The sequence below is a fragment of the Pristiophorus japonicus genome, chromosome 22 (assembly GCF_044704955.1).
Source record: "Pristiophorus japonicus isolate sPriJap1 chromosome 22, sPriJap1.hap1, whole genome shotgun sequence".
In the NCBI taxonomy this organism is placed as follows: domain Eukaryota; kingdom Metazoa; phylum Chordata; class Chondrichthyes; family Pristiophoridae; genus Pristiophorus; species Pristiophorus japonicus.
Genome location: NC_091998.1, coordinates 51,704,725 through 51,715,132, shown reverse-complemented (window position 1 = coordinate 51,715,132; position 10,408 = coordinate 51,704,725). Strand labels below are relative to the sequence as shown.

The 10,408-nt window shown below is 45.9% G+C and overlaps 1 protein-coding gene across 1 annotated transcript; it reads right to left on the bottom strand.

Annotated features, from left to right (window-relative positions):
- Positions 1-590: 590 nt before the first annotated feature.
- LOC139234763 (bone morphogenetic protein 10-like) lies at positions 591-10,072 on the bottom strand. The gene is made up of 2 exons (XM_070865454.1): positions 9,610-10,072; positions 591-1,531 (listed from the first exon to the last, which is right to left on the bottom strand). Exons 1-2 carry the CDS (start codon positions 10,070-10,072, stop codon positions 591-593), a joined length of 1,404 nt encoding a protein of 467 aa, XP_070721555.1.
- Between the last annotated feature and the right edge of the window lie 336 nt (positions 10,073-10,408).

Below are 10,408 nucleotides of genomic sequence, written 5' to 3'. Positions count from 1 at the left end.
TTGCTTCGTCCGTCACTAAGCATGGAAACGGGGACAATGACAAAGCAGCAGCAAGTAAAACAATTCAACAGTCCGTTTGCCGAGAGATCGGTGAGAGGTTGGGCAATTGGCTATTAGAATATGGAACACGAGTGAAACGTAACTTATCAGGACATTTAAAAATTCATTTCACATTTTAAAAATATTCAAGGGCATTGGGAAAAGTGCAGACACTTGTGATTGGAGGAGATGACTCCAATGTGGAGCACAGGTACAATGGGCCGTGGCCTTCTTCAATGTTGCAACTTCTGGGGAAAGCAACATATTCCCCAATATTCTTCCTGCTTCTTTGTAATTGTCTGTGGAACTTTCCCAGAGCATATTGAGAATTCCCATTGTAGCTAGTTTCTGTGACCTTATAAACAATTTTTCTTCCAGCAACTGAAACAGCAAACACCAGTGTCCATTATAAATCTAGAACTCAGCTGTACACAGATCCTTAAATAAGCATCTTAAATAGGCAGATCAAAAATGTACACATTTACAACCATATTCATTAAATACTTTGACATTAATATATATTAGAGTTATTTTCTGATCACTCTTCTGTACTATCTACAGCCGCACTCTGCCACAACCATACCGTCGTAATCAAACTTGTACGTGACCACGCCTGCATCATCCAGATAGAGCATGGCAATGGGGTCCAATTTTGTGGGGACACAGCAGGCTTTAGCTGCCATTTTGGGGTTGTGGATATTCACCAGAGTCTGAACAATGGCGTGTTTGGTTGGTGTGACTTGCTCAGTCAACGGGTAGAAGCAAGAGCCTTTGCACTCGTACGCCTCATATCCTGTTGGGGCTATGATCCAGGAATCCCAGCCGATCTCCTTAAATTCCACGTAGAGGGGGCTCCTTTTGCAGTAGTTCCCCCTGGCATTCCGTCGGATCCTCGAGGAGGTGTCATAGAGCATGTTTGACCGCCTTTGCAGCATGGCTTCTTCGTTGATGCCAACATTGCCAGCATCGATATTCCTGAAGGCCACATCTTGCTCGTGGTCAATCATCTGTTCCAACTCTTCAATGGCCTCTTTCTCGATGCTGTTTCTATCATCAGAGAACACTATCAGCAGAGGCACGTGTTTAGTCTCTGGTTTCATGTCAATGTCAAGCTCTCCATCTTCACGCTTTTCTTCTTCCATATTTTCAATGTGCACTTCAAGTCTGTGGGTGGTCCTCTCAGATTTTGACCACCTCAGGGTGGCTTCAGTCACATCAAAGGTCTCCCACCCACTGTCTCTGCCGTAAATTTGTCTCTTTGCCAATTTTACTTGACCAGAGTGGTCTTCTTTCGAGCTCCCTTCATCTTCCCCTTCATTCACTTCATAGATGATGACCTTCCTGTCCACTCCCTCGTATATTCTTCTGTCCGTGTCTACCAAGGTGTATAGTCGGAGTTCAGCCATGGTGATTTCTTCGTGGCGAGGCACCGATACATTGAAGAGCAGAGAATGTATCCTCACGCCATTGGTTTGGTTGGAGTCTGAAATGTCTGAAAAACCACAGAAAGAGTTAGCCAACAATTGAAACCATTACACGTGCCTCAAACTTGAGATCTGAATTTGATCAAGCTATTTAGAAACAAACTTTGGGCTGCAGGAGGTCATTGGATCTTTCACTTATTCAAGAACCCTTCAGTCAGTTAAATGTACAAACGGTATATTGTATATTCGATTATTGTGCCTAGTATGATATTTTGAGGAAAGCAACTTGTATTTATATAGCTACTTTAACATAGTGAAACATCCCAAGGTGCTTCACAGGAGTGTTAAAAGACAAAAAGAAAAATTTGACATTGAGCCACATAAGGAGAAATTAGGACAGATGACCAAAGCTTGGCAAAGAGGTAGGTTTTAAAGAGTGTCTTAAAAGAAGAGAGAGGTAGAGAGGTTTAGGGAGGGAATTTCAGCACTTAGGGCCTAGGCAACAGAAGGCACGGCCACCGATGGTTAAACGATTATAATCAGGTATGCTCAAGAGGGCAGAATTAGAGGAGCGCAGAGGGTCTGGAGGAGATTGCAGAGATAGGGAGATCAATTTAACTCTAGTCTATAGTCACCGATAACTGCAACAAAAATCACACATACTCACTGGACCACTGAAATTTGGGATTGTTGTAGACTTATGTCAGGAAGCATTCCTGATGCAAAGAGTGGTAAAAAAAGAAATAAAGACTTGCCTTTTATGACCACCAGATGTCCCAAAGCGCTTTACAACCAAACAAGTACTTTTGGAGTGTAGTCACTGTTGTAATGTGGGAAACACGGCAGCCAATTTGCGCACAGCAAGCTCCCACAAACAGCAATGTGATAATAACCAGATTCTCTGAGTTTTTTTTTAAGTGATATTTATTGCGTGTTAAATGTTGGCCAGGACACCGGGGAGAACTTCCCTACTTTTCTTCAAAATAGTGCCATGGGATCTTTTACGTCCACCTGAGACGGCAGGCAGGGCCTCAGTTTAGCGTCTCATATGAAAGGCGACACCTTCGACAGTGCAGCACTCCCTCAGCACTGCACTGGGAGTGTCAACCTTGAATGTTGTGTTCAGTTCTCTGGAGTGGGACTTGAACCCACAACCTTCTGACTCAGAGGAGAGGGTGCTTCCCACTGAGCCACAGCTGACACCAGTAGGGCAGTGGAGACAAAAATAATTCAAAAGACATTTCAATGCTGTGATTGAGAGGGGTTACTGCTGGTTTCTTAGGAAGGATGGGCCAAATGGCCGTTGTCCTCTGTATGTGCCTTTGTGGGTTAGCATTATGTTGGTCAGTCAAAGCCTGCTGTTCGATGTCAAGTTGAACTCCATCTATAATGTGGAAAGTTAGATGTAAATGGCTTTTAAATGGTGAGAGATTGGGAAGTGTTGGTGTCAGAGTGACCTGGGAGTCCTTTTACACAAATCACTGAAAGTTAACATACAGGTACAGCAAGCAATTAAGAAAGCAAATGATATGTTGGCAGTCAGTCGAGGAGGCGGGAGCTCGGAGCAGCGCGAGTCCGGGGTCGGCGAGAGGCCTATAAAGGCCAGCGGGAGTCGAGCAGTTCGAGCAGTCAGTCGAGGAGGCGGGAGCTCGGAGCAGCGCGAGTCCGGGGTGGGCGAGAGGCCTATAAAGGCCAGCGGGAGTCGAGCAGTTTGAGCAGTCAGTCGAGGAGGCGGGAGCTCGGAGCAGCGCGAGTCCGGGGTCGGCGAGAGGCGTGCCAGTGCAGCTACAGGGAGAAGGCAAAGAAAGAAACAAAGGTGACGTCACAGCCTAGGGGGTAAGTGATTGGCTGGTGATTGGTGAGTAGTTTTTCTTTTTCTTCTTATATCAGTCAGTAACTTTTAACATTGTTGTTGCCAATTTAAGGGTATCTAAGGGTTAAGTCATGGCAGGAGAGCTCGGTCGGGTGTTATGCTCCTCCTGTACCATGTGGGAACTCAGGGACACTTCCGGTGTCCCTGATGACTACGTGTGCAGGAAGTGTATCCACCTCCAGCTCCTGACGGACCGCGTTGCGGAATTGGAGCTGAGGGTGGATTCACTCTGGAGCATCCACGATGCTGAGAATGACGTGAGTATCACGTGTAGTGAGTTGGTCTTACCGCAGGTGAAGGGTCCACAGCCAGATAGGGAATGGAAGACCAGCAGGAAGAGTAGTGCAAGGAAGGTAGTGCAGGGGTCCCCTGTGATCATCCCCCTGCAAAACAGATACACTGTTTTGAGTACTGTTGAGGGGGATGACTCATCAGGGGAGGGCAGCAGCAGCCAAGTTCATGGCACCGTGGCTGTCTCTGCTGCACAGGAGGGCAAGAAAAAGAGTGGGACAGCAATAGTGATAGGGGATTCAATGGTGAGGGGAATAGATAGGCGTTTCTGCGGCCGCGACCGAGACTCCAGGATGGTATGTTGCCTCCCTGGTGCAAGGGTCAAGGATGTCTCGGAGCGGGTGCAGGACATTCTGAAATGGGAGGGAGAACAGCCAGTTGTCGTGGTGCACATTGGTACCAACGACATAGGTAAAAAAAAAGGGATGAGGTCCTACGAAACGAATTTAAGGAGCTAGGAGCTAAATTAAAAAGTAGGACCTCAAAAGTAGTAATCTCGGGATTGCTACCAGTGCCACGTGATAGTCAGAGTAGGAATCGCAGGATAGCGCAGATGAATACGTGGCTTGAGCAGTGGTGCAGCAGGGAGGGATTCAAATTCCTGGGGCATTGGGACCGGTTCTGGGGGAGGTGGGACCAGTACAAACCGGACGGTCTGCACCTGGGCAGGACCGGAACCAATGTCCTAGGGGGAGTGTTTGCTAGTGCTGTTGGGGAGGATTTAAACTAATATGGCAGGGGGATGGGAACCAATGCAGGGAGACATAGGGAAACAAAAAGGAGGCAAAAGCAAAAGACAGAAAGGAGATGAGGAAAAGTGGAGGGCGGAGAAACCCAAGGCAAAGAACAAAAAGGGCCACTGTACAGCAAAATTCTAAAAGGACAAAGGGTGTTAAAAAAAAAGCCTGAAGGCTTTGTGTCTTAATGCAAGGAGTATCCGCAATAAGGTGGATGAATTAATTGTGCAAATAGATGATAATAAATATGATGTGATTGGGATTACGGAGACGTGGCTCCAGGATGATCAGGGCTGGGAACTCAACATTCAGGGGTATTTAACATTCAGGAAGGATAGAATAAAAGGAAAAGGAGGTGGGGTAGCATTGTTGGTTAAAGAGGAGATTAATGCAATAGTTAGGAAAGACATTAGCTTGGATGATGTGGAATCTATATGGGTAGAGCTGCAGAACACCAAAGGGCAAAAAACGTTAGTAGGAGTTGTGTACAGACCTCCAAACAGTAATAGGGATGTTGGGGAGGGCATCAAACAGGAAATTAGGGGTGCATGCAATAAAGGTGTAGCAGTTATAATGGGTGACTTTAATATGCACATAGATTGGGCTAGCCAAACTGGAAGCAATATGGTGGAGGAGGATTTCCTGGAGTGCATAAGGGATGGTTTTCTAGACCAATATGTTGAGGAACCAACTAGGGGGGAGGCCATCTTAGACTGGGTGTTGTGTAATGAGAGAGGATTAATTAGCAATCTCATTGTGCGAGGCCCCTTGGGGAAGAGTGACCATAATATGGTGGAATTCTGCATTAGGATGGAGGATGAAACAGTAAATTCAGAGACCATGGTCCAGAACTTAAAGAAGGGTAACTTTGAAGGTATGAGGCGTGAATTGGCTAGGATAGATTGGTGAATGATACTTAGGGGGTTGACTGTGGATGGGCAATGGCAGACATTTAGAGACCGCATGAATGAATTACAACAATTGTACATTCCTGTCTGGCGTAAAAATAAAAAAGGGAAGGTGGCTCAACCATGGCTATCTAGGGAAATCAGGGATAGTATTAAAGCCAAGGAAGTGGCATACAAATTGGCCAGAAATAGCAGCGAACCTGGGGACTGGGAGAAATTTAGAACTCAGCAAAGGAGGACAAAGGGTTTGATTAGGGCAGGGAAAATGGAGTACGAGAAGAAGCTTGCAGGGAACATTAAGGTGGATTGCAAAAGTTTCTATAGGTATGTAAAGAGAAAAAGGTTAGTAAAGACAAACGTAGGTCCCCTGCAGTCAGAATCAGGGGAAGTCATAATGGGGAACAAAGAAATGGCAGACCAATTGAACAAGTACTTTGGTTCGGTATTCACTAAGGAGGATACAAACAACCTTCCGGATATAAAAGGGGTCAGAGGGTCTAGTAAGGAGGGGGAACTGAAGGAAATCTTTATTAGTCGGGAAATTGTGTTGGGGAAATTGATGGGATTGAAGGCCGATAAATCCCCAGGGCCTGATGGACTGCATCCCAGAGTACTTAAGGAGATGGCCTTGGAAATAGCGGATGCATTGACAGTCATTTTCCAACATTCCATTGACTCTGGATCAGTTCCTATGGAGTGGAGGGTAGCCAATGTAACCCCACTTTTTAAAAAAGGAGGGAGAGAGAAAATAGGGAATTATAGACCGGTCAGCCTGACCTCAGTAGTGGGTAAAATGATGGAATCAATTATTAAGGATGTCATAGCAGTGCATCTGGAAAATGGTGACATGATAGCTCCAAGTCAGTATGGATTTGTGAAAGGGAAATCATGCTTGACAAATCTTCTGGAATTTTTTGAGGATGTTTCCAGTAAAGTAGACAAAGGAGAACCAGTTGATGTGGTATATTTGGACTTTCAGAAGGCTTTCGACAAGGTCCCACACAAGAGATTAATGTGCAAAGTTAAAGCACATGGGATTGGGGGTAGTGTGCTGACGTGGATTGAGAACTGGTTGTCAGACAGGAAGCAAAGAGTAGGAGTAAACGGGTACTTTTCAGAATGGCAGGCAGTGACTAGTGGGGTGCCGCAAGGTCTGTGCTGGGGCCCCAGCTGTTTACATTGTACATTAATGATTTAGACGAGGGGATTAAATGCAGTATCTCCAAATTTGCGGATGACACTAAGTTGGGTGGCAGTGTGAGCTGCGAGGAGGATGCTATTAGGCTGCAGAGTGACTTGGATAGGTTAGGTGAGTGGGCAAATGCATGGCAGATGAAGTATAATGTGGATAAATGTGAGGTTATCCACTTTGGTGGTAAAAACAGAGAGACAGACTATTATCTGAATGGTGACAGATTAGGAAAAGGGAAGGTGCAACGAGACCTGGGTGTCATGGTACATCAGTCATTGAAGGTTAGCATGCAGGTACAGCAGGCGGTTAAGAAAGCAAATGGCATGTTGGCCTTCATAGCGAGGGGATTTGAATACAGGGGCAGGGAGGTGTTGCTACAGTTGTACAGGGCCTTGGTGAGGCCACACCTGGAGTATTGTGTACAGTTTTGGTCTCCTAACTTGAGGAAGGACATTCTTGCTATTGAGGAAGTGCAGCGAAGATTCACCAGACTGATTCCCGGGATGGCGGGACTGACCTATCAAGAAAGACTGGATCAACTGGGCTTGTATTCACTGGAGTTCAGAAGAATGAGAGGGGACCTCATAGAAACGTTTAAAATTCTGACGGGTTTAGACAGGTTAGATGCAGGAAGAATGTTCCCAATGTTGGGGAAGTCCAGAACCAGGGGTCACAGTCTGAGGATAAGGGGTAAGCCATTTAGGACCGAGATGAGGAGAAACTTCTTCACCCAGAGAGTGGTGAACCTGTGGAATTCTCTACCACAGAAAGTAGTTGAGGCCAATTCACTAAATATATTCAAAAGGGAGTTAGATGAAGTCCTTACTACTCGGGGGATCAAGGGTTATGGCGAGAAAGCAGGAAGGGGGTACTGAAGTTTCATGTTCAGCCATGAACTCATTGAATGGCGGTGCAGGCTAGAAGGGCTGAATGGCCTGCTCCTGCACCTATTTTCTATGTTTCTATGTTTCTATGTTTCTATGTTTATGACAGAGGATTTGAGTATAAGAGTAAAGATGTCTTACTTCAATTATATAGGGCCCTGGTGAGACCGCACTTGTAGTATTGGGTACAGTTTTGGTCTCCTTACCTAAGGAAGGATATACTTGCCATAGAGGGAGTGCAGTGAAGGTTCACCAGACTGATTCCTGGGATGGGAGGGATTGTCCTATGAGGAGAGATTGAGCAGACTAGGCTGATATTCTCTAGAATTTAGAAGAATGAGAGGTGATCTCATTGAAACATACAACATTCTTACAGGGCTTGACAGGGTAGATGTAGAGAGGATGTTTCCCCTGGCTGGGGCGTCTAGAACCAGGGGTCACAGTCTCAGAATGAGGGGTTGGCCATTTAGGACTGAGATGAGCAGAAATGTCTTCACTCAGATGGTGGTGAATCTTTGGAATCCTTTGCCCCAGAGGGCTGTAGAGGCTAGTCTTTGAGTATATTCAAGACAGAGATCAATAGATTTTTGGATATTGAGGGAATCAAGGGTATTGGGGATAGTGCAGGAAAGTGGAGTTGAGGTAGAAGATCAGCCATGATCTCATTGAATGGCGGAGCAGGCTCGAAGGGCCGAATGGCCTATTACTGTTCCTAGTTCTTATGTTCTTAAAGTTTGGCAATATATCGTCCCAGAGCTGGGCGCCACCTATCCTCAGTGTCGTTGTTTATCAGGTTGCCCAGCAACGTGGGTAGGATGCAGGACTGGGAGGAAAAGGAGCATTTGCCCCCCTTCAATCAAACAAATTATAATTTATAGTGTCGGTAGTTTCTGCTGCACAGTGTGCACATTGCATTCACTGTAGTCGCGGTTGGCTGCAATCCCTCCCTACTTCCTCAGTTCATTTCCCTCTCCTGACTGGTATACTTTCCCCATGAATCGTGCAAGGACAACATTGACTGGACACAAATCCCATTAGTGATGTTACTCAGCACACCAGACACCCCAAAGGCGTGCGTTCGGAAAGTGGCGACGCTCTGCAAGCCCATTCTCTGCGATCGCCCAAACCTTCGAAACAGGTCGAGAGGGCTGTTATTTTTTGTTGGAAAGCTGCCCTTGTTCCACGTCGCTGCAGAATTCGAGGTCCATAAATCTAATCCAGGGAATTGCGTGCATGTGTACATTGTGACTTTCCCCCCCCTCTCTCTCGCTCTCTCTCCCGGCTGGAATGGGAGGGGATTTCCCTGCTAGAAACACCAATATTTGCTTTAACAAGGTAAGAAACTCCAGCTGTATTATTCGCCGCATTGCCTTGCCCAGACCGAAAAATTTAGGCTGTTTGAAACCACTAACTTGTCTAAACACCGCCGCCTCGACACAAATAGCATTTCAATACAGTTTATGATTGTTTCAATATTTCTATCGATTAATTTATTTTTGCATTAAAACGGCAGAGGCGAGAGGGGTGAAGAGGTCCCCATCGATAACACCACTATATAACCGCTACTTGGGGGTTCCTAGAGACCAATGTTTCATTTTCCTGACCCAATATTAAGGCAGTTATCGACTTTACTCCAAAGGAGAGAGAGATTTAATTTCGAATATTAAAGACTTTTTTATCAGTACAACGGCAACAGCTAATCCGCCTCCAACTTCATTGTAAATGGAAATAATCTAATCGCTCTTGCCTTGCATCGTTCTTTCTACCCACTGTATCTTCCAGACTTAACATCAGAACTTTCCAAAAGTAAATGCAAAATCGATCTAATGTTAGGAAGCATTTTTTTCCATTTAAATGTTGAATTGCATTTTTTTGCAATATTGAAGTGGTGTAAGAAACAGACAGACAAACGCACCGCGAGTGCTCGCAGCGCCCATTGAAAGTCTTGATCAACTCTTGTGCACGGTTATTTTAGAAAAGTATTTTGCAAACACCTTGCGTTCGATGCAGGTATGGGAAAAGGCTGGGAGCGAGCAAGATGGGTTCAGATCTCAAGCTGGTTCCAGTTTTGCACCGTTGCAATCTGCGTTGCAAAAACGTGGGGGTTTCAGTTTTGGGAGAGACCTGACCTGTGAGCCCCAGTCTCTACCAATGACCCGATCTCAACAGTGCTTTCTTCCAGAGCCCAATCGAGAACAAGAGGCTTTGGACCTGGTGTGTGGGAGCGAACTGCACTATCTGCGGTCAAAAGAGTTGCCTACCTTCGTTCTTGAAGCTCCTCACGATGTTGGAACGCGGCATCGAGGTCTTGTCGTTTGCAAACCTGTTGTACAGGTCGATCATGTACTCAGGAGGCTCCACTTTCGCCGCGTCGATGGCTGGGCTTCCAGACACGTTCAAGCTCTTGAGCAACTCTCCTTTCATGTTCGCCAGCAGGGTGTTAAAATCGACAGGGTCTTCCTCTTGAACATCGTCCTCCAGGAGATACCTGTCCTGGTCTTCGGTTGCTTCTGCCCGGTTATCGATTGGACTGCTGACTGCCAGAGGCAGCACCGCGCTCAGGCAAGCAAAGAGCTTCAGTGGCAAGAAATTCATTATTGCTTCTACTGTGGGTGTGTGTGTGTTTTGTCTCCTCTCCTTGACCATAAACAATCTGGACTGTGTTTGACAGTTGCTCAAGCGCTGGTGTTTTATGCTCTTCAGGGAGGACCAGCCTGGTGTCATTCCAATGTAATGCTGACAATTTTTGGAAAACCTTCCCTTACGTCTGTGGTCTCTCACTGTCCAAGGGAGCCCGCTCCCAGTAATTGGCCAATGTTGTCTCACATGGCATTTTTTTTCCCCTTATCTATCTGCTTTATGCACTGCAACCAGTTTATGTTATCTTTCAATCCTCTCTCTTAATGAGCATTCTGTAAACATGCTCTCATTCAGTTCCTGGCTAATGGAGAAGACGATTCCCATGCTTTGGGGAGGCACTGCCCCCTTCCCATGTCAAGCCCTTCTTCCTAACATTTAACTCAAGGAGGTTAGATCAATTCTCTGCACAATTGTCATCTT

Coding starts and splice junctions, on each gene's coding strand:
- LOC139234763 (XM_070865454.1), bottom strand. CDS start 10,072: ATGACACCAGGCTGGTCCTCCCTGAAGAGCATAAAACACCAGCGCTTG. Junction 1,532..9,609: donor GAGGAGCTTCAAGAACGAAG/GTAGGCAACTCT, acceptor GTGGTTTTTCAG/ACATTTCAGACTCCAACCAA.